Source organism: Sebastes umbrosus, chromosome 9 (assembly GCF_015220745.1).
Source record: "Sebastes umbrosus isolate fSebUmb1 chromosome 9, fSebUmb1.pri, whole genome shotgun sequence".
In the NCBI taxonomy this organism is placed as follows: Eukaryota; Metazoa; Chordata; class Actinopteri; order Perciformes; family Sebastidae; genus Sebastes; species Sebastes umbrosus.
The window spans coordinates 26,146,998-26,171,114 of NC_051277.1; the positions used below are offsets into that span (position 1 = coordinate 26,146,998).

The following is a 24,117-nucleotide window of genomic DNA, read 5'->3' on the forward strand; positions in this document are numbered from 1 at the left end:
TGCTGAGCTGAGTCTCACAACTGACCCTGACCCACTAAAGCCCTGTCTCTATTTATTCATCCATTCATACCCAGCTCTTCACCCTCGGTTACACTGCACTTTGCACCACACACTTACAGGGTTTTTAATTCTATGTATTTACTGTGAAGCGCTCCATAAGTATGTCTGTATCGTGGAGTGTGTGTGTGTGTGTGTGAGTGAGAGTGTGTGTGAGTGTGTGTGTGTGTGTGTGTGTGTGTGCGTGCATGCGTGTGTGCGGGTGAGTGTATATTCTCTTATATTTATTTTATAATTGTGTATGTATTCCCTACCTCATATTTTATCGAACAATTTGCTATTGTTGCTGCTATATTTATAATGTTTAAATGGTAAATGGACATGCATTTATATAGCACTTTTCTAGTCTTCCGACAACTCAAAGCGCTTTACACTACTTGTCAGTATTCACCCATTCACACACACATTCATACACTGATGGCAGAGGCTACTAAGGTGCCAACTTTGCCCATCAAGATCTAATCTAAATACTCATGCACACACCGATGGCTAAGTTGATATCTTTACATAGCAGATAGTTGTTTGTTGCTATATTAATGCTCTGGATAACGAATTTAGCACCTTTAAGGAGGTTTTTGAAGGCAGGACTTCTACTTGTAGTGGAGTATTTTTTACATTGTGATGTATCGGTACTTTTGCAAAAAATCTGAGCACTTCTTCCACCACTATATCGATGCATATGCATTGGACTGAACCAAAAGGAATGGCCAGAAATGGCCACATGGTGGCGTCATCTGCATCAAAAATAAATAATTTCTTAGATTTATGGCCTAACTTTCCAGCAGAGTTAATTGAAATCACTTCCTTAGTTTTTCTCAGATATAACAGACAGACAATAGATTTGAAAATGCTAATAAAAAAAGAAACACCAAACACCGTCTTACTGGAAAATACATTTATTGTACTTGTCTGTGCAGTTGGTAACAAGTGATACTATATCATGACATCATGGTTACTTTATCCTGTAACCACACTGGAAGACTCTACACTGTCAATGTAGAGGTAACATATGAATCAACCTCATCAATCAGTCACCAACATCCCACAGCCTCAGTATACACCGGCAGTACAGCGAACAGGTTTCTACTGTTAACTAGAGCTCACTGACTCTTACAATTCATAGTACAAGAAAAACCAACACGTTCTCATTCCCACCTCCTCACGTTCCCTCGTTGGGAATTCAACCAAAGAACAAATGCTTAGGTTTAGGCAACTAAACCATTTAGTTAGGTTTAAGAAAAAGACATCATGGTTTGCCTTGAAATGAGTACGTTTGTAAAGTGAAAGTGAAACTTAACACAAACACGTTTCACACGGGAAACTAACAGCAGCCTCCTGGATGAAACCTAACCTAACCCTTGACGCCAATGGGCTTACATTGAAAGCCTGTTGTGTCTCATACAGACAACAAAGGGTGCCTTAAGGCCCTGACACACCAAGCCGACGGTCAGTTTGTGGCAGTCGGAAAGTCTGTCGGACTAATTTTTGCGGTGTGTCCCGCACCGTCGGCTCTAGTCTGCCCGTGTCTGAGTTTTTGCGTTCGATTCAGCGAGTTGAATCGGCGGCGGAGCCCGTCGGTGAGAGAAATCACTCTGATTGGCTGTTCAGCTTAAACAAATCAGTGCACGAGAAGAGAAACGGAAGTGAGGAAAGCAAGCCAACGAGTAAAGTCAAGAGGAAAAACACAGAAGGCTCTTCTCATTTTTCATCTTCATCTCATCTGATCATTCCAATACACGGATATTTTCACAACGACATGGCCATCTGGAATGAAGCTAAGTGGTGAGTGAGAGTGATGTGAAAATGGTCGGCAAACGCCGCTTTGTTTCATGTACGTATCATAACAACGGCTTATATATATCTGCAGTCCTCTGTCTTCCTGTTTCCCTTTTTGAATGATACATACAGACTACTGCCGCCTGCTGGTGTGGAGAGTTATTTCCTCTCACGCAGGTGCAGAACGTACATGGTAGTTGGCCGTCAGCTATAGTCTTTGCGGTGTTTTCGAGTGCAACTTTTTGGCCAAGACAAAGGCGACATGAGGCGACTCAACTGGTGTCCTTCGTTGCCGCTTGTTCTTCGATGTCGGGTTGGTGTGTCTGGGCTTTTATGCTTCGGTATCAGGCTCCAAGGGGCGTGACAAAGCGCCAGTATTTGACACCCTGGGAATGAGAACGGGCTGGTATAACAGGGTGGGAAAGCCTAGAGGAAAGAATGTAAAGCACTGAATCTTCATGCAGTTTAGCACAAAAAAGTCTCTTTAAGCTGGTTCTAAAGCAACACATTGAGAATAAACCTGGAAAAATGCTCAGTTCATCTAAATCATGTGGCAACTCAGACAGACCTTGTTTTATACACAGTAACACTTTAACTTGCAATTAATTGTTGTGCTTCATGTTAGGTGGCAGAGTACATGAAGGTTATATTAACAGCATGTTTGCAACTGTATCAAAATAGCACAAAATATCAGTAAAATACAGCGTGTCGTAATCTGAGTGAAAAATACTACTACTAAAAATACTTTTTGACTAGAGTTCTGTATCAAATAACAATCTTCATATTCAAATTGTAACAGTTCATAGATAAAACACATCCCTAAGCAAAAATAAAAAAGTAAATCTGTGCTGAATAAAACTACAGATACCTCAAGAACTACAGCAGACATGATCTGTTACATGTCATTCTCCACCAGCACTCGGCCTACTTCCATTAGTCGAGTCATAACATGTTAAGTGCCTACAAAACTATTACACATATTGTACATTGGTTTAAATGTGGCTAAATGAGTCTTTATGATCTTTTTATACATATATCACAATTTCACATGTATGCATATAAAACAATTATGCACCAAATAGTTCTAAAATATACTCTATATTCAACTTCATGATTGACAGCATATCTTTAAACTAATGTTGGTCCTATTTCAGCGTCCTACACCTATGTCAAAGAACAATGAGTGCTTCTACCACAAACTAACATTACTTTTAATAGTAGTACATAATTGGTGTATCAAAATCTAATAATACCCTGGACCATTAAATGTATAACATAGATTTCCAAGACTTTACATTTCAAACCTTGTACAAACCTGCTGAAAATGTAAAGATTAATAGAAAAGACAAAATGTGTGTCCGGCACTAAAAAGTCCATAATGAAAGAGAAAAGCGTTGCTGCAGTCTCGCATTGACTGCTTCAGTGTGAAAGTAAATGAACATCCCTCTCCAGTGTGTTACCTGTCCTTTAAAATTCTGTCTCCATGCTGTCCATAAAGCGCAATGTGACCTATACAGGATATGGTTCCATCACCGTGATGGAGCGGCTCCTCATCATGTGGTCGCTGATACAGAGTACTGGCGCTGCCTTCGCAGGCTGAATGTGCTTGTGACTGAGGCGAAGCTGTATAAACAGGTTCATCAAGGCAGAGTTGCTGTGTCGCCTCACAGAGTCTTTCACTTTAACACTGGCTGGTCTTTTCTGGGCAGATGAAACTATCCTGGTCTTTTCCTACTGCGCCCATACCAGTCTTGTTGGGTTCCTCGGTGCTGCTGCTGTTTAAAGCACCCTGGAGTTTGCGTTGGCGCTCGACACTGTGCCACATGCCGTAGCCAAAGTAGATCACGAAGCCTGAGGAAAGTGTTGGACAAGATATGAGATACTACAACAAAAACTGGCTAAAGCATCACATATTTGAACATAAAAGTTTGACGTTTGGGGAAATGTTTGCTTTCTTGCTGAGAGGTAGATGAGAAGATAACTCTTTCATATCTGTTTGCTAAATATGAAGCTACAGGCAGGACACGGTCAGGTTAGCTTAGCTTAGCTTTGCTTGTGGAAGAGGCAAAATCCATCTACCAGTACCTCTAAAGCTCATTCATTTCTAAAACCCACATTATATCTTGTTTGTTTAATCTGTACAAAAACCAACGTGTGAAAAAACATCACAAGGGATTATGTGCCAAACTATTTCTTGGCGAGGAGCGGTGACTTCTTGAAGTCTCCAACCTCATTGTGACTTGGATGGCAGAGCCAGGCTAGTGGTTTCTCCATTTCCAGTCTTTATGCCAAGCTAAGCCAAACATCTCTGCTCTAGCTTTTTATTTAGCATACTCGTGAGGGTGGTATTGATTTCTCATCAAACTCTTAAAGGGACTGTGTGTAACATTTAGGGGGATCTATTAGCAGAAATAATGTTCATGACTATGGTTCCATTAGTGTACAATCATCTGAAACTAAGAATCCCTTCATATCTACATAGGGAGCGGGTTCTCTTTACGGAGTTTGCCATGTTGCTCTGCCATGTTTCTACAGTAGCCCAGAACGGACAAACTAAACACTGGCTCTAGAGAGAGCCTTTGACGTTTTTATGTCACCTGAAGGCCACCGTAGTTCTCTGACATGCTTGTGAAACTGTGGTAATGTGAGCCGCAGAGTGTAAAACTGTGGTACCACCAGCCGCTGTATGACTTCCGTTGCTCCTAAAGTAGTGTTATTATGGTTCTTAAGGATGGCCTCTGAAGCAGGCGAACGGCGTTGCCACGTTTTTGCACTCGGTTGCTCAGTCTTGGAAAGGGAGGAGTGAGTGGAGGGGTACTCAATTGGTTGCAATCTGCAACCACGCCACTAGATGCCACCAAATCTTACACACTGTACCTTTAACAAAAAAGTGAATAAGCATATTTCCCAAAATGTCAAACTACTCCTTTTTTTCCCACAATTTCCACAACATGTCATGGCTGGTTGTAATTGTATGGGCCAGCAGTCACTCACCCACAGCCATCCACACAGAGAAACGTATCCAGGTATCTCCACTCAGCTGAACCATGAGGTAAATATTGACAAATATGCTCAGAATGGGCAGAAAGGGCAGAAGGGGAACCTGTGATGGCAACAAAAAAAAAAATCTACCATCAATGTATTTGTATTGGACCGGTCTCGTCCCATAACGGTGTACTTATTGAGCTGCCACGCACCATGAAGGAGACCTTCTTGGTAGTCTGAGGTTGTCTGCAGACCATGAAGACACAGCCGCTGAAGATGAGGAGCAGACCGGACAGCAGTGCCAAGATCCACACTTCCATCCGAAGGACGGCGTAGATGTGGTACGTGGTGAGATAGCTGATCGTGCACACTACCAGCACTGTGGTTTGAAAACACACACACTTAATTCGGACTTCTTTTGTCACATCATAACAAAAAAAAAAGATCTTAACCTGTCCTGCTTACCTAGCACACAGATGGACATGTTGACCACGCTGGAGGAATGCTCAGTGGGTGAGACAGGAGGGTGCAGGACGGCCTGCAGGGTGGAGCTGCCACCCTTCAGCATGTTAAGGTGGGACTCCGACTCCGTCAGGTCAGACTCTCCCTCCTCAGAGGACAGGTAGTCCCTCTCACCTGTGCCTGCCCGCCGCGCTAGGGCCCAATCTGGCTGGTACCTGGACGTAAGAGGCGTCAAAGGTTAAAGGTCATAAGTCTGCATTTCACTACAGCAAAATGTTTTCAGTGTCTTGAAGTACTCCCTGTTCATATACGGTATCCTTTATACAGCTACAAACCACTTTCATTGTGAAATGAGGTGATCTGAGGCTTGTAAATCCAGTTTAAACCAGGGCAATGAACACTGTGTCTGTGTTAATGCTGCTGTGGTGATGAGTCACCTTAATGCAACCAGCAGAGGTGCACAGCAGCTGAAGAATTTAGAAAGTACAGGAACCTACAGAGAGTAAACACCTTCATGCACTAAAGTAGCTACTTCACATTCATACAATGGGAGCATTCACAGCTCTTGCATCACCAGTGTGATGCAATAACCTGAGGTTTATGTTACACTAACGGGGTAATTATACCTGTGGGTTTTTAGAGAAGCTATAATTATAGCTTTTCTAAAAGCTATAAGGGAGTGCTGTCGAAGTTAATGTGATAAATTTGTTTTTAACGCCACTAATTTCCTTAACGCATTGACGCAAATTGCGATTTTTATTTTGTAGCGGGCTCACTGTCGCCTCATTCTAAAGCTAAAGTGATGATATTGGCATCATATGAAACTAGAAAAAACCTAAAGAATCCACTGGTTCCAACCATGTCATACTAGCTCGTCGCAAAGGAGGCTAAATAACGCTCCAAACCTATTCTAAATTTTGGCGAGGAAAAACTGACATGGCCATTTTTAAAGAGGTCCCTCCTTGACCTCTGACCTCAAGATATGTGAATATAAATGGGTTCTATGGGTACCCACGAGTCTCCCCTTTACAGACATGCCGGCTTTATGATAATCACATGCAGTTTTGGGCAAGTCATAGTCAAGGCAGCACACTGACACTCTGACAGCTGTTTTTGCCTGGGCTTGAGTTTGCCATGTTATGATTTGAGCATATTTGTTATGCTAAATGCAGTACCTGTGAGGGTTTCTGGACAATATCTGTCATTGTTTTGTGTTGTTAATTGATTTCCAATAATACATATATGCATACATTTGCATAAAGCAGCATATTTGTCAACTCCCATGTTGATAAGAATATTAAATACTTGACAAATCTCCCTTTCAGGTACATTTTGAACATATAAAAATAATGCCATTAATCGCAATTCAAATTTGAATCGGTTGACAGCCCTCGTATAAGGGTTACAAACATACCCACCTGAGAATCAGTACACACGCAGCAACCAGCGAGTAGGCCAACAGAGTTCCAATGGACATCATGTCAACCAGCGCTTTGAGGTCAAACAGGAAAGCCATGATGGCTATAGCAAGCAAAAGAAAATGCAATTAACACAAACACTTTAAAAGAACATTTATAAGAAATATGATCACTACTTATTACTGGAGCAATCATTCTTACAAAATATATGAAAACATTCACACCCACAACAATGATATTCCTGCAATTATAAATGGAAAAGCTGTGTTTTTCAGATGCACCATCCAACAAATGCACACATGAACAGGAACAGATGCAAATTAAACTTCATGCGGACATGTTTTCACAATAAAAAAGAGACACCAAAGAGCTAAACGTTTCCCCGGGCTGACAGCTGTGATCATCTCCGTACCAAGTGTCGTTTGATGTGAGATACACTGTGGTGTTCCATCTCTTCTATCTCAGCACCAGACTCTGGTATGGAGCTGATCTCAGCAGCACAGTTCAAACACAGAACGGTGGTATGTCCGCTGCTCCCCACAACATCATATTCAAACAAAAATAACAAAGTAAGCTCCCTGCCCAGTTCTACCAATTGCTTAATGCATGACCTGTGTGCTGTGTTCACATCTGCCTGCCACTTCACCAGGTCATTCACCGTACAGGTCTTAGCCCCAACACCTGAGCACAGTGAGCATGATGCAACCACATACCGTACCATACCTTAAAGAGGACCTATTATGCTTTTGTGCTTTTCCCTTTCCTTTAGTGTATTATATCGTTTTTTTCTGCGTGTGAAAGGTCTGCAAAGTTACAAAGGGAATTACTCTCCCCCACAGAAACACTGCTCCTGAACTGCCTGAAACGCCTTGTTTGAAGTCCCGCCTTTTCTTCTGTAACGTGGTGATGTCACCAAGTAACACGTTTGCATAATACCTGCCTAGCGGCTAGTTTGGCACACCCTCAAACAAAGCTAGTTAGAGTGGAGCTGGAGCTGAGTCTGAAGAGTTTGGTTTGGTTGATCAACCACAACAGAGTGGGCCAGCTGACCAATCAGAGCAGACTGGACTTTTCAGGTGGGAGGGGGGGCAGGAGCTCAAACAGAGCGTTTCAGACAGAGGGGGGAAAGACGTGCAGCAGCACAGCCGGTATGAGAAAAGCGTTTTTTGAACATTAAGGCATGTAAACATGTTCTAGTGGAAACCCAAAATACAAGTATGCACCTGAAAACAAGCATCATAGGTCCTCTTTAAGATGTAGAAGTAGACGTTTTTTACAATGTGTGAGCACCACACCAGTCCCCAAAGGCCAACTGTTTGTATTCACAGATTCACTGTGTGGTCAGATTTGTACTATTTGTTGCAACTGTAACTACACCCAACAGTGATGTCACGATGTACTGACACACCCTGGAGTACACTTCCACATCACTGCAGCGAGGTGAGAAGTTAAACCAAAAAGAAAAACTAAAGTAGGTGAGAAGTTGCTCTTTAAATATCGTCAAGTGGATGTGAAATGACTTGTGTTGAAAACTACAGTACTTGAGTACAAAAGTCAAATTTGTTTGTTACATTTGATGATCACGAAAAGGCTAATGTGGCGTCTTGACATTGATTTCAATATGAATACAGCCACTAACCAACATCCGTCTGATTTAGTGATGCTCTCCAATGTGGTGACCATCTTCTCAAAATAAGAAAACTATCAACAATTTAATGACATGGCAGTAGATTTAAAGAAATTATTTATTATTTATTTGCTCTCTGGCCGAGAATTAGATAAGAAGATTGACACCACTTTGCGCTAAATATGAAGCTACAGCCAGGTAACTTCACATTGACGACGAGACTCCAGGAAGTCACTGCTCCAGGCCAGGAAATCCAGCACATAACCCCCGCTAAAAACCATGTCAGTTTCATGTCAGTTTTTGTACTAATTAAACAAATTATATAAAGCATGTTAATTAGTGAGCTTTAGCTTTTGACAGAGCCTAACCAGCAGTTTCCCTTTGTTTCCAGTCTCTGTGCTAAGCTAAGCTAAGATAACCGCCTGCATTGTTTAACCTGTACAAAAACCGCCGTGTAAAAATGACACATCGTGGTTTTACTGGTTGTTATGTGCCGGAGTATTTCTTGCCCAGGAGCAGTGACTTCCTGAATCCTGTCGCCAGGTTGCCAGGCTGTAGATTCAAATGTAGAATACACACAAGAAAGCAAATAAGCGCATTTCCTAAAATGTTTAACTATCCCTTTAAAGATGTAAGAATGAAGTAAAAAAAAAAAAAAGAAAAAGAAAAGAATATAAAAAGCTACAGTACTTGTAGTTTGTTACTTTCCAGTACCCAATTCATTTATTTAGAAAAGTGACTAAAAGCCTGATGGACTGAGGTGGTGAACACAGATAATGTCCATTAACTTATAACCTTAATTATATGTGTAATGTTTTCTCACATGCTTTTGGAAACACATCACATGTTTAACATGCCGTCACCACCACCAACATGCATTGATAAAAACCCCAAACAAGTCCACAGGCGAGTCCTCGTCTCGGGAGCTTACCCGCAGTGGTACCCGCCGCCATGGTGGCGGCCACGGGAGACTGGCGCTTACTCACTTGGGACATAAATTTGAACAGAATACCATCTCGTGCCATGGCAAAGAGAATGCGCGGCAGAGGGAACATGGAGCCCAACAGGCTAGGGAGAAGAGGGTTCATGGTTAAGTTGAGGGCATTCTGGGGAAAAAAATATGACACCTGCACAACTGTGAAAGAACAACGTGTCTATATGGAGGGAAAACCTCCTATAAGTGGATAATTTAAAGAAGAAAGTGTTAGAAGGTGGGTCAAATTAAGGAAGAAAATAGCCAAATGATTATCCCTATCTTTGACTGCGTCTTTCACTGTTGATTGGTGGAGAAAGATTAGCAGGAGTGATCTCACTGGAAGCTCCCCGTCTCTCACCTGCTACTACACCGGAGGTCATAGTGGCAATAAGTGGGGTCTTCGTCTTAGGATTGATTCGGGCTAAGACTTTGAAAAGCACCCCATCCTGTGCCATAGCATAGATTACACGAGGCATGGGGAAAATGGAGCCCAGCAGACTGAATGAGACAGCAGAGACATGCAAGACCAACACGTTAGTCAAAAGCTACAAACACAGACACACACCAATAATCACACCATCAAAGCTCCAGAGCATAAAGCATAAAGTCATTGTCTTTCTTTCCTGGTGGCACATCCCATCATTCATTAATTTACATCAACTTAAATCAATGGAATATAATAGATTGTAGCTGCTTTTAAGATGAAATTACATATTACTATTGTCTTTAAATCTGAGGCCATGGTTCTCAGCAGGAAACCGGTGGATTGCCTACTCCGGGTAGGGAATGAGTCCTTACCCCAAGTGAAGGAGTTTAAGTATCTCGGGGTCTTGTTCGCGAGTGAGGGGACGATGGAACGTGAGATTGGTCGGAGAATCGGAGCAGCAGGGGCGGTATTGCATTCGCTTTACCGCACCGTTGTGACGAAAAGAGAGCTGAGCCGGAAGGCAAAGCTCTCGATCTACCGTTCAATCTTCGTTCCTACTCTCACCTATGGTCATGAGGGTTGGGTCATGACCGAAAGAACGAGGTCGCGGGTACAAGCGGCCGAAATGGGTTTCCTCAGGAGGGTGGCTGACGTCTCCCTTAGAGATAGGGTAAGAAGCTCAGTCATCCGTGAGGCACTCGGAGTAGAGTCCTTGCTCCTTTGCGTCGAAAGGAGCCAGTTGAGGTGGTTCGGGCATCTAGCACGGATGCCTCCTGGGCGCCTCCCTTGGGAGGTGTTCCAGGCACGACCAGCTGGGAGGAGACCACGGGGAAGACCCAGGACTAGGTGGAGAGATTATATCTCTACTCTGGCCTGGGAACGCCTCGGAATCCCCCAGTCAGAGCTGGTTAATGTGGCCCGGGAAAGGGAAGTTTGTGGTCCCCTCCTGGAGCTGTTGCCCCCGCGACCCGATCCCGGATAAGCGGTTGAAGATGGATGGATATTGTCTTTAAACAGTCAAATGTTTTATTTGTTTTTCTCAGTTTTGAGAGCTGGTTTGGAATTGAATTTATAGGGGTTTCATGTGCCCTTCAGTAATAACCTTTCCCAGGAGTGTAAACATTTAGTTCAAACATATAAAAGCACCAAAATGTGTGTCAAAGGCTTTTCGCAATTGTGAAAACAACTGCCAAGAGGCGGACCCCAAAGTACCGACCTAAACACCAATTGCAGACTCTGATTTATCCAAAATGTTATTGCTTCGAGTCAAATTGGATAATATGCGCATGAATGCAGATCATGGGATAAGATGGTGACTGATATCCACCAGGGTTTGTTGATGGAAAGCTGAGGGGAACTTATATAGTAAACCTCCAGGGAAGAAAGACAGAATTAAGTCACACCAATATATTGTTTATAGACAAACCTGCCCACCTTATTTATGATTCTTTAATAAGTAAATAGTATATTACAAACACATGCAGGTATCTAAAAACAGAGAGACTCAAGCACTGCGCCCACTATGTCCCATTAAAGCTGCAGTTGGTAACTTTGAGCAAATATGATACAAAGCTGTTTTTATAAAACTGTCACCCTATCCTGACAGTAGTCAAGGCCTATGGAAAGGAGGCTGGGTCACGGGCGGACTTCAGCCTTGGGGTACGGGGTATAACGCATGCTCAGTGTAACTGAAGATGCGGTCGTGCGTTGCGATTGGCTCAATTTTGGCGAGGGCAGACCAGAGGCCTATACTACGAAGCCGTATTTGGCGTTAGCGAGGTAACTTCAGGTTTAACTCTGGGTTTTCAGTCCTACGAAGGTGGATCACTTCTTACCGGGGTAAACCACCATGGTAACTGATGCTGATGCTGTGCGGATCATATGGTAATATTACACACATATGAAGAAGTTTCAGTCATAATCCAGACTAAAAACAACACAGTTTAAACTGACAAATGCAGGAAGGACAGCACGCTGTATGCAGTGGGTGCTTATCGCTTTGAATTATATTTTCATACTTATTTTTTAACTTCCTCTTGAGTCCGTTCCACTCTGCCTGAGAGCGGGGACGCAGCTGAAAGAAGGTTCAAATAGTCATACACGCCGCATTTTTATTACCGGGCATGATTAGGTGTAATCCGGTCATCCAATGTACGTTTAAAAGCTATTTACTGTATATCTAGACAAGTATATCTTACTTTTGAGTATTCCGTTAAATTAATAACTCTGTTAATTTACGCATTCACACATCAGGAGTTTTTTCTTTTGCCAACTGTTCTTTCTGCATTTGGCAGCTTCAACTGTGTGACTTTTAGCCTGGATTATGTGTTTAATTTCTTCATATTTATCTAAAATAGTTTACTCTTTGTAAAATGTGCCGCTCTGCCTGTCTGTCTGCAAATGACTTGTCCATGTCTGCGAATGTGTTATACCCCTAAACATTGACAGTAGTGCATGAGACTGATAATCGGCCTCCTCTTAGTGCTCCTAATGGCATTTGCAAGATTTCAACATGCCTGTCACAGTCTGGCGCTGTGCACAGAGGCTGTAGGACTATTCCTTTTTGTTAAGATTTAAGATTATTTGTATTACATCTTTTTAGTGGATTATTAGTTCTGTATTGTGTAGAGGATTTGGGTTTCTTGGATTTGGGTTTTCCTGTTGTATTCATTCATTCTAGTGTCTCCTGTTTTATTTTGATAAGTTCACTCCTCTTGTGTCTTGTCTGTTTTACTTTCTGCCTTTGTTTGTTTTCTGGCTATTCTGAACTTCTATTCCCTCAGCTGTGGATATTAGAGCAAGAGGGTCAAGGTGCAATGTTATGACGTATGTCCTAATTGTGTGCATACTGCATGCAACAGTGCCTACTTATGCACTAAAAGTAAAAAGAAAAAGTATGCAATTTGGAACATAGCCTTGCTCTCCTTTCTTGATTCATATTTGATCAGCGCCACCTAGTTTGACCGTTTGATCGGAGTTCGCATATTTTGTGAGCAGTGATTGACAGCTGTGTTAGGGACTGCTCGGCTCTGATTGGTCGTCAGATGCCATTGGGAGCAGATGAGGATACAGATTATCTGTCTCATGCACTACTGTCAGGATATAGTGACAGTTTTATAAAAATGACTTTTTATTATATTTGCTCCAACTTACCTCCGAGTTACCGACTGCTTTAAGCAAGGAATCAATCCAATAATAAGATAGAGGGATATGTGGTCAGAAGTTTTGACCAGTTCTCCTTCACCATTATCACCCATTGATAGCATGCACATCAATCAGAAATTAAAGTCATATTATAAATAACATTTAAATTCTTTCATCTACCATGAATATTGATATTTTGTCCACAACTTATGTTACAAATCCAGTGGTTACCTGGTGGAGAGGGCACACAGTGAACCTGCAGCGACCACGTATTTGGCAGGGCCCCAGCCCACGTATTCAAAGGCCATGGGCAGAGGGCTCTTCTCGTCCAGCAGATAGTATGGCATCATCAGCGTGAGCGCGGCTGACACGCCAAAGTACGCCAGGAAACACACGGTCAGTGACACCACGATGCCGATGGGAATGGCTCTCTGAGGGTTCCTCACCTCCTCGCCTGTCACACACACAGACGCACAAATATGTTTACATTTAGCTTTGATGAAATCTCACTGAATCACAACCTAGAAGTGGCTCACCTGTTGTTGCGATGCAGTCAAATCCAACAAAAGCGTAAAAGCAGGTGGCAGCTCCAGCTAAGGTCCCGCTGAAGCCGAAAGGCATAAATCCTCCGACTCCATAATCACTGCTCACGTTGGCCGTCACCGACAAATTCCTTAAACACATAAACTCATTTGAACTAAAAACGTAGGTGACAAGAGAAGTTTGGCCACTGTTGCCCTGCATGTTTGATAGGTAACAGTAATACTGATAGTTATGCTCTGTATGTTGTTTAGGGAACAGCTTTGCATTAATGGGCTTTACAATCATATATTATAACGGGAAATTAATAAATTACCTTGTAACTATGGTGACATTTATAAGGGATTCTTCAGATATCTCCCAGTTGTATGCGTCTCCTTTGACGAAGCCGGAGATGATGACGAACAAGAGTACGAGCACGTTGATTGAAGTGAAGACTTTATTGACCCAGGCTGACTCCTTCACCCCAAACGACAGGAGTCCTGGGATGAACGAAAAGGCAACAGAGCTCAGTACAGTACAATATTATTCATTATTGATATTATCAAGTTGTGTCAGTCCAAAAAACACTGCCACTTCATATACTGTATATAAACAGGACTAAGAGTTGACAGTCACGCTGGCGGCTCTGTGAGGCTGTACTTTGGTACAGTGGTGCTTTGAGCGAAATGCTAACATGCTCACAATGACATTGCTAACATATTGATGCTAAGCTGGTATAATGTCTTTCATGTTCACCATCTTAATATGGCATGTTAGCATGCTAACATTTGCTATATTTGTTCATGAACCAAAGTATTGGACTAATAACATTTTTGACCTGATGACTGCGCTGGATAAAAAGTCTAGGAAGAGGATCATCAAAGTTATTACAATTTATTGTGAGCGGTACGTGAATGTCGGTACCACATTTCACAGATATCAAATAACTGCACAAGTTTCTACAGGTAAAGTTTGTTTGAGCCCTTTTAAAGCTAGGCTTGGAAGAGTTCTTTGAAAAAATGTTTTGTTACATTTGTTGAAATTCTCTTTACATCCGACAAACAGCTTTGAGTACTAACAATAGCCATGTTCGTCGTTTACGTTCATTATGATATATTTATGTTCATTATGATAGTTTTGGGGGAGTGGCTTTGGAGGGAGGCCTGAAGGGACGGACTGTCAGTGTTGCCGACTTTTTCGCTAGATTTTAGATAGAGAGGGGGGGTGGAAGCAAGGAGAGAGAAGGTGTATCGATTGTTTCTGGGTCACACTGACCTAATGCAATCATTGCACTGGCAGGCCAGTGGATAAGGTTTTCAGTTTGAGCCTGAGGGTCATGTCCACTTTAAATCCCTGGACTGTTATGAATCTGACCATGGGAAATGAATATGGAGTACTCTCCAAGTCATCAACAGCTACTGATGCTACTAAATCCTCGGCTACTACAGTGGAGCTTCTCAGTGACCTGAGGCTGTAAAGAAACTGTACTTGGCAGTTCCCAGATATGATTGTGTGCAACTGTGGGAAAGAAAAGCAGGGTGCTGCTAAAAACTACCAGGATGATCAGGAAGTCTTTAAAGTGGAAGGAGGTCAATGTGGCCTCCCAGTGGACTCACACTGCCTATAAAGCTCTTATCACACAGTGTCCTGCCATCTCATTATTGGATTATGCTCATGAAAGTTGGCTGTTTTCAACAAAATATACCAATCCTAATTTCCGTTCTTTCACCGCAGTCCCTGTACCAACATCCCAACTTGAACTTGACTATTTTCAGCCTGCTTACCAGAAAGCAGCAGTATCAGGCAGACAGCAAAGAAGTCAGGGTACTGAGCCAGACCAGGAGAGTTCATGCTGAAGTAGGTCTTACAGAATACCTCTATATGCCCGCCTATCATTTCATCAAATGTGCCACTCCAAGCCCTGGCAACGGAGGAGGTACCTGTGAGATAGCAACAAAAAAACCCAGAAACCATTAAACCTGCAGTAGGCAGAACATTTTAGGCATTATTGGGCAAAACTTCCATAATAACCTTTCAGCATATTGTAATTCAAGTGTTCTGAGAGAAAACTAGACTTCTGCATCTCTTCATGGCTCTGTTTTCAGGCTTTAAAAAATCTAGCCCGTGACGGGAGACTTTGGCCAATCACAGGTCATTTCATTGAGAGAGCGTTCCTATTGGCTGTTCATTCAACGGAGGCAGCTGTCAATCACTCGGAAACTCCGATCAAACTAGGCAGCGTTGATCAAATATGAATCAATATTCTGTTACTGTAATGCCTATTTCTCTCCTCAGATGTTTTCAGAAACATCTTGTAGTGTACTGTTTAGCTGTAAAATGAGAAAGTTTGCTCCGGCTGGTGGGCGGTGCTTGGTATTTGCTCAACTGGTCTCAACATGGCGGCCAGGTCACACACTTTCTCATTTTACAGCTAAACAGTACACTACAAGATGTTTCTGAAAACATTTTACATGACAAATAGGCATAACATTAATAGAATATTGATTCATATTTGATCAGCGCTGCCAGTTTGACTGTTTGATTGGAGTTTGCGAGTGATTGACAGCTGCTCAGAGACGGCAAGGCTCCAGCTCGGCTCTGAATGGTTGTTTTCCTCTGGTCTGTGAAATCTTGCAGATGCCACTGCCATTAACTTACTAACTCACCGATCACATAGGAGAGAATAAGGTTCCAGCCAGTGATGAAGGCCCAGATCTCTCCTACAGTCACGTAGCTATAAAGGTAAGCAGAGCCGGTCTTTGGGACGCGCGCGCCAAACTCGGCGTAGCAAAGGCCGGCCATGACGGAGGCTAGTGCAGCGATTAAGAAGGAGATGACTATGCTGGGGCCTGAGTCGCCCTTGGCCACCTCGCCGGCCAGGACGTAGACGCCGGCGCCCAGAGTGCTGCCAACTCCCAGGGCGATGAGGTCAACGGTTCCCAGGCAGCGGCACAGCTTTGATTCCTCCAGGCTGTTCATGTCGACCACTTTCCTGCGCACCAGGGAGCGGCCGAATGACACAACCTGTTCCAGCATGTTGACGCTTGCTGACAGAGGGAAAGAGAGAAGAAAAGACTGAAAATACCTGTACACCACATGTGGATAATTTGATTGTATGACTCAAAATGTGTAAAGAAGAAATATTATTTAATCCCACTTAATCATTACCACTATTCTTTATCTCAGCATCAACACAGACACAGTTTGAACTCCACCTGCGGCTCTTACAAGCTTGTTCTTTTGACAGAAATGCTGAAAAGTCAGTTGGGATTATGACTGACTATGGTATGCATTATTGGAATGCTGCTAAGTGCTACAGTTCATATAGTAAGTGTCCCATTAAAATCCATTGTTTGGAGTTATGGTGCAGATCTAAGTACTCAAAGAGCTGCATTCATAAAGGGGACCATGAATGCACCACTAGAACACAATAAAGACATTCCAGTATCTCTCTTTACTAATTACATAAAAAAAAAAAAATACATAAAAAGACAAACTGCAAAGCCTTCTTTGTTCTCATTGTCTTTTATCTCAAAATGTCTCTTTCCATTAGCGAGATTGCTGGGGATCCTGCTGAACATATTTGCATGAATACAATAAGATGAATGAGGTTATGAAATATGCCCTCCAAACAATAGTTTCTAGCTTGCTTTTGAAGTTAAAGCGTCTTCTTAGAACCAGATTATCTTGACCGTAAAGGAACACTGACGGCCATCCAAATATGCATTGACTTCCATTTAAGTGTGGTGGAAATGAGTTTTGGGTGTGACAGCTCATTAACATCACAATGTGGACTGTATGGCAGCGTCTCCCAAGAATTCAGTGAATGAAAAAGTAAAGATTATAAAGACCAAAATCAGATTTAAACAAGTGAAAATTAAATTTTGGAAACTGACGATACAGACTGTAGTAATTTAGCCTGTCAGGTAAGATCAGAATCAGATTTATTTGCTAAGTACACGTTCAAATACAGGGAATTTGACTTTTTTCATCTCTTTCAATGTACTTACAAAGAAATAAAAATAACAGCTAGGGACAAGGACAACAAAGCTGAACAATAAAGGTAAAGAATAGACAGGACTGTTACACAAGTATGTGGGAAAAATAGGTGTACATACAGTATAAATATTACATGAATATAAAAAAGCACCAATGACCAACAATAAAATAAGTCACATGTTCCGTAAGTTGTAAGTAAGATACTCCCTGCATCATTATTCCACACATGTCCTGCATGATTTACATTGCACAGTGACAGCAACATCTAGGTCATACCTTAAACTGCTGCATTTCTCTGCAAAGACTGCTGCTTCACAAACAACTCACAGCTACTGCACAAGTTTGACTATTAAATTCCAGCATTAGTTATTCAAAATGTATGCACAAACAGTGTATTTCATTAGAGACATGCACCTACCTTGTTGGAATGACACTGTGTGGATGTAATGGGGCCAGGTTCAGACACCGGGGGGAAAAAAAGAAGGGCTGTCAGAAGTGTCAGTGCGTTTCTTCCAGCTTGTCAAATTAGATCCACTGCTCCCATGAACTGCTGCTTCCGAACTCCACTTTAGCACTAATTCATTTGCTGGCATGTACGCTGAGCAGAGCAGTGCTTTTACGCCTCCCTTCTGTCCACAGTATTTCTTCATCTCGCCTTGCCCCTAGACTCCAGCCTCCACTCCCGCCGCTGCCAGGGGAGTGACGTCCACTGTAGGCAAGAGGGGAGGAGGGGGCCCCAGGGAATTAGGGTGAGTTTGTGAGTGGGGGGGGATTGGGAGGGGGTGTTTCACCTCCATGCTTGAGGTTTGAGGGAGTAAAACTCTGTGGAGACAACATTGCACCATAAGGGATCACACAGTAGGACAGAGAAGAGAAAGGAAGGAATTCTTGATGGTAGAATTTGTCACTTCTAATGCACATAGATCCCAGCTGCCCAGACGCGTACTGACTACTGATAAATGGTTAGGCAACTGGCATTGACAAACATTGAGGCAGACACTTGTGTTTACCCAGTGCAGCCCACAGGAGTGCTGCTAAAAGCATGGGCGCTGATTGGTCAATGAAGGGTGGACGAGCTACAGTACCGGGGGGTTAAGTCCTCCTAATGGAAGACAGGTATTGCTCAATGTTCCCTGAGCTATTGGACCCATGGACATTACACAATCAATAACACAGCTCACTGTGGTGCGCCGCCGAATGCCTGGCATCTCCACGGCAACTTCATTTACAAGTTTGAGCGCTTGGAGGGGAAAAAAAGGCAAATTTTTCCATCAAACACTGCCTGTGAATTAAGGTTGCAGCGAAGAGAATTTCTGCCAAGACCAGCTCAAACCAGCTAAAGACCTCAGTGGGAAGGTGACAGCTGGCCGCTAGACACGCCGTCCAATCCACACAGACCAGAGACTCGACGGCATGACAACAGGCGGCTCTCTCTTAGTTTGTCCATCCAGCCAAGCAGTCAAATATCATGGCCCACCGCCCACCAAACTTTGGCTGCAGGGTTGATCATCTGACCTGCATGCTGATGGGAAAGCCAATGTTTTCCTTAGTGGTGGTGGTGGGCAGGCTGGGGACACTACTGTTAACGCTGTCTGTTTGTCTTAAACACGCACACACATTGATCTACAAATTGAGCCTAAATACATTTAACGCAAACACAAAAGGCTGCACTGACAGGACAAAATGGCTCCCATCAAATGATTGAGGTGCATGAAATTTAGAAACAAAAGGGATTTTCTAAAATGTCTTATGTCTTTGAGCATATTTTGCTATTGATGGTTTAACAAAATGCACTGAAGAACACAATACAGTACCTGTTGAATCAGATTGTTACACTAATCTAGCTTGAAATACTCATTAACAAACATAATTAATATCATATAGCAGTATTTATTGCTGGATATTTATTGTCATATGATCATCATGAGCATCTTTTTACATTTCATTCATTTTGTAGCAAATGTTGAATTCGTATTTTTGAAAAAACAAAAAAATCAGGATTATACATATGATTTGTCATAATATCCTCCTGGACCACAAACATACCTGCTTCTGGAATGAGCATTACATTTTAATTAGGGCTGTCAAAGTTAACGCGATGATAATGTGTTAAGGGAAATTAGTTTTAACGCCACTAATTCCTTTAACGCATTAACGCAATCGATCTTTCAGAGGTTGAAGCGGGCTCAGTTTTGAAGATACTGCTATGATCTAGAAAATCAAATGAATCCATCTAGGTACCAACTATGTCATACTAGCTTGTTGTGAAGGAAGCTAAATAACGCTTCAAACTTACGCTAAATTTTGGCGAGGAAAAACTGTCATGGCCATTTTCAAAGGGGTCCTTTGACCTCTGACCTCAAGATATGTGAATGAAAATAGGTTCTATGGGTACCCACGAGTCTCCCCTTTACAGACACGCCCACTTTATGATAATCACATGCAGTTTTTTGAATGTAGTATAATTGTGTTATTTTTGCCGATGAAAATATGATGTGTTTGAATGTTTCTGCATACTGGGGTCCCCAAACAGTCTCTGAATTGCATAACGTATATAAAATGGGTATTACTGTAAAGCTGAGGCTCTTGTGGATCCAATGAGCCCAACTGTATTCATGTGTGATGACATTAGTCCTCATAGTAGCCATTTCATTGTAATGAGACCATTTTTATTTATTTATTTGACCTCACTGTATGAAATGACCTGTGGTGACCTCTAGGATAATCACAGCCTCATGAAATTTAACAGCCACAAACTAAAGACCTAGAGCATTCAGAGGATGGATGGCTTTCCTAGCTAGATTGACGATAAGGGGGTTTCTGAGCAGTTCCCAGAACAGAAGCGCTTGCTATCCAATCACTGAAAATGCAATTCTTGCAGAAATCTCAAAATGTCTAAAGATTTTGAAACCAAATCACAGCATGACTTTTTCTATGGTGTTCCTCAAGGTCTTGGTGTCTCGATGTTGTATTTTGGAGGGATTATTAATGATTTTTATCAATTCTCGAATGGAAAAAAATGGTTAAATTTACCTTTCAGATGATATACACCACTCATACTAGCGTTGTCGCGAAGGAGGATAAATAACACTCCAAATTTGCACTTGATTTTATATCAGATGTGTGAATGAAAATGGGTTCTATGGGTACCAACGAGTCTCCCCTTTACAGACATGCCCACTTTATGATAATCACATGCAGTTTGGGGCAAGTCATAGTCAAGTCAGCACACTGACACACTGACAGCTGTTGGGCTGCAGTTTGCCATGTTATGATTTGAGCATATTATTCATTTATTTATTTAATTGCGATTAATCATGGACAATCATGCGATTAATCACGATTCCATATTTGAATCGACTGACAGCCCTAGTTTTTATACATGCAGGCAGCGGTCACTGTAACCATGGATAGGATGGAAAGGAGTCACTGGCTCCCTTTATCTCCTTGTTGACATGCGCTAATTCTGTGAAGCCAATTGAATGCATTTGCCCTCCGATGGCTGAGTGACCCAGCTTCAAAAACGTGGATATGGTCAACAGATTGAGTGGTGTTTGCCTTGCGGACCGTTCGCTCCAGTTAACGCTGGTGTCACCAGGAAATGTTAGAGTGAACAATTACTGATAAGGCAGACAACAGCTCTGAGAGGAATCAAGACAGCGAGAGCGACCTCCAGACTAAAAACGGCAGTCTTTGGGGAGGAAGATACTTAGAACTCAATTTTGTTTATGTGGATGTACCAAAGTCAAATAAAAGACATGATCTCAGATAACAGGTTTCAGTGTAGCTCACTGGAAAAAATTAAAAAATTTGTTAGAGATTTGTTTAGGAGGGCAGTATTAGCCATAGTTTACATGTTGAATCTAACGTAATGGCACAAAGTCTCTTCATATTGCATTTTAAGAACAGTCTGGGGACTGAAGCCTGAAGACATTACCTGTTCTTAGTTTGACTTAATACTCTTTTTATTAGGTAGGAGGATGGAGTATTATCTATGGATGGGTGTATCCCTCTCCCTGCACTGCTAAAAGTGATTTCCTGTCTCTATCTAGGTCAGTACAAGTCCTGTACAGTAGGTTATTGTGTAGTGGATCTAGAAAAACTACTACATTTCCACGAATTTAAATGTAATACAATTACCTTTCATGGTTTAGGAAACTACACTGGCCAAAGGTTGTATACAGTGAATTGAATGTCATCAATCTTCTGTTTCGACACATTTGGCAACAGCAACAGATTCCTTTAAATATAATCTGTGATGTCCAAGAATCTTTTGGCCTGCGGGTTAATTGTGGCCTCAAGCTGACTTCACTCCAAGTCCCTGGGGATGCGCTGACTTCCAAAAATGAATTCCACACTGAGACGATTAAAAACGTGGGTTAAGGTCAAACTGGGGGATTTCACAGGTTTATAATCCTAAATAAATATTGGTTTCAAACCGTCCCTCTGTACTGTCATGACCATTTCAAATCTTTTTTTGACCTTTTATATGAGGCAATTACACCTTGTCGACATATAAAAAGGGATATAAACCGTGAACACAAATATCAGTTCAGTCATCAAGGCTGGATTGTGATTGCTCATCTAAACGGAGACGAGCTAACTGATCCATGTGATACTATCAGAACTGAATTGTTCTGTATAATCATTGGACAATCAAGCTCTTTTTGGTTCCTCATACATGAATGCAGCGCAGTAGGAGCGGGCGTTCAGCAAGGCTGTCAGGCGTCAGTAAGTCAATCACTTCTGCTTAGTTTAACTAACTACTTTTATTGTTTTTTTCTGTCTACTGTCCTGCAACAGATGGCTCCTCTGCTCACCGGCGTGCAAAATACTGCTGAAGATAAAAATACATTTGAAATGATTTGGTATGACTTGTCAAAACAATGAAAGATGTCAGAAGAACTTGAAAACAGTTCAGTGTGGGTGTGCAGATAAAATGTGTATACATCCAGTTTTAAATCATACGGGATGCATCTGTGTTTGCACTGGGGCGCTTCTCAAAATAGCTTCATGCTCTGTTTAACAGCGCGACAATCACTTAAACAAACTCAAGACATTTTATGCTCATTGCCAAAACTTATAATAAATCTAGTCTTTAAAATAACATTTTAAACTGTCTGCTGGCCCACTATGTGACACACCCCTTAACTTTTGGGCTGGTTGCACAAGTACTACCAGTTTCAGACTAGTGTAGAGCAAATAAGGACCTTTTATAAAGAACAGAGAGACTCTGTTTTAGGCCAGCATGCTATCTCAAGACTAAGAGCTGAGTCTCTTAATGTCTCCTGCCGACAGCTTACAAACAATGCTGTGGAGCGCAATGTGAAGGGGAAAGCTTTTAAAGAAAACTGCAACCCCTTCTTCCTCACTTACTGTCCTTTTACCAGTAAAATGTCCTTGAAATTCATATTAAAGCCCCTACACATCTACTTTACACCCACACATGTATTCCCACCTATGTCGTCTGATCCGACCTCTTCTCCTGACTCCCTCAATCTCCTGTTAACATTTGTTATTTCTATACCTTCATCGTGTTTATTAGAACATTTTGGTGATCTCACATCCCTGCAAAGTTTCCCCCAACACGACCCTCAGCAGGTCTAATCAGCCAGAATAAACACCTGTGCCACTGTGCAGGGTCTTAGTACAGATGAAGTCATCAATCTTTAGTCTTGTTTGCTTGTGGTGACGAGGGTCTATGACTGGCTCTTGTGTTTACAGTCCACAGAAACTTTTTATAAATAAGTTGTTTTTTTTTAAATATACAGTATATAGCAAATTTGATTTACCTGGCATAATTGTCCTGTTGTCTGTATGTTAACAACATTTCTTTCTGAACAAAGCTAACGTTAACGTAGCCAATTAGCCTATCATAGAGTGCTACAGGAATGAGTCCTAAATGAGCACTTCCGGTTCCCTCGACTGGAAGTCAATGGGTTTTTTGAATGGGTTTTTAGTTAGATGCCTGAAATAAGGTCTGTGGTTAACACAATCTCAAGAGATTTTAATGTTTTGTTCTACGACATAAAATACATAAATAAATATCCCAATCGTGAATTGTTAACCCTTTATGTGGCTAAACGAGACTACTAAACGTCGTCACGTCCGCCTTTTCAGCCTCGTTGTGTATACTCACGCTGCTGCGTTTATAGCCTAATGTTAGCTTCTTACTTCTGCCAATTGCATTTACACTTCAAAAATCATTAAAGTTGTGTTCTTTTGTGAAGATTATCTTGCTGAACAAATCATTTAAGTATCATAAATGTTAGGTTAGCGACTTTCGTCTTTGTCAGCTAACATTACTGCCAAGCAGCTGAAATATAGAGTGATATTGTGCTTTTAGCTGACGTGTGTCGCCTCACTGTTTTGAGCGGTGCTCGTTCATGTCTATGTAGAGCGAGCAAAGCGCGAGCCCGACGCTGACTTTAGTTGACTTAACGCCCCCAGGTGTCGCTGTTAACAAGCATTTCTGAAAGTTACAAATAGTCCCTTTAACTAATGAGTATTTTGGCCCTCACTAGTTAACTAGTGCAGAAAACTGTAGGTCACTAGTGAGGTGAATATGTCCTTTACTAGTTAACATGTCAAAGCTTTTGCAGCCTGAACAGCCCAGTCCCTTTGACATGTCACACAGGCCACAGCTCTGCAGCCGGCGGGCTTTAGGACCCACCGCGCAGCAGCTCTGATGAAGACCTTTGTGCAGCAGCAGTATGATGATGAT

General features: G+C 42.0%; 1 protein-coding gene across 3 annotated transcripts; it reads right to left on the reverse strand.

Moving 5' to 3' along the window:
• Window positions 1-2,292: 2,292 nt before the first annotated feature.
• slc7a2 (solute carrier family 7 member 2) lies at window positions 2,293-18,090 on the reverse strand. Of its 3 annotated transcripts, none has more exons than XM_037780680.1 (12): window positions 17,812-18,090; window positions 16,061-16,438; window positions 15,179-15,334; window positions 13,729-13,894; window positions 13,409-13,545; window positions 13,104-13,326; window positions 9,660-9,799; window positions 6,699-6,801; window positions 5,284-5,495; window positions 5,031-5,197; window positions 4,828-4,936; window positions 2,293-3,684 (listed from the first exon to the last, which is right to left on the reverse strand). In XM_037780680.1, exons 2-12 carry the CDS (start codon window positions 16,428-16,430, stop codon window positions 3,515-3,517), a joined length of 1,953 nt encoding a protein of 650 aa, XP_037636608.1. In that variant the 5' UTR covers window positions 16,431-16,438; window positions 17,812-18,090; the 3' UTR covers window positions 2,293-3,514. The 3 variants fall into 3 exon arrangements, with proteins under 3 accessions (XP_037636608.1, XP_037636609.1, XP_037636610.1); XM_037780681.1 differs by having other exon boundaries at window positions 16,061-16,441; XM_037780682.1 differs by lacking the exon at window positions 9,660-9,799 and adding an exon at window positions 9,257-9,393 and having other exon boundaries at window positions 17,812-18,089.
• Window positions 18,091-24,117: the final 6,027 nt, after the last annotated feature.

Coding starts and splice junctions, on each gene's coding strand:
- slc7a2 (XM_037780680.1), bottom strand. CDS start 16,430: ATGCTGGAACAGGTTGTGTCATTCGGCCGCTCCCTGGTGCGCAGGAAA. Junction 15,335..16,060: donor TATTCTCTCCTATGTGATCG/GTGAGTTAGTAA, acceptor GCTATCTCACAG/GTACCTCCTCCGTTGCCAGG. Junction 13,895..15,178: donor CCTGATACTGCTGCTTTCTG/GTAAGCAGGCTG, acceptor CGTTCATCCCAG/GACTCCTGTCGTTTGGGGTG.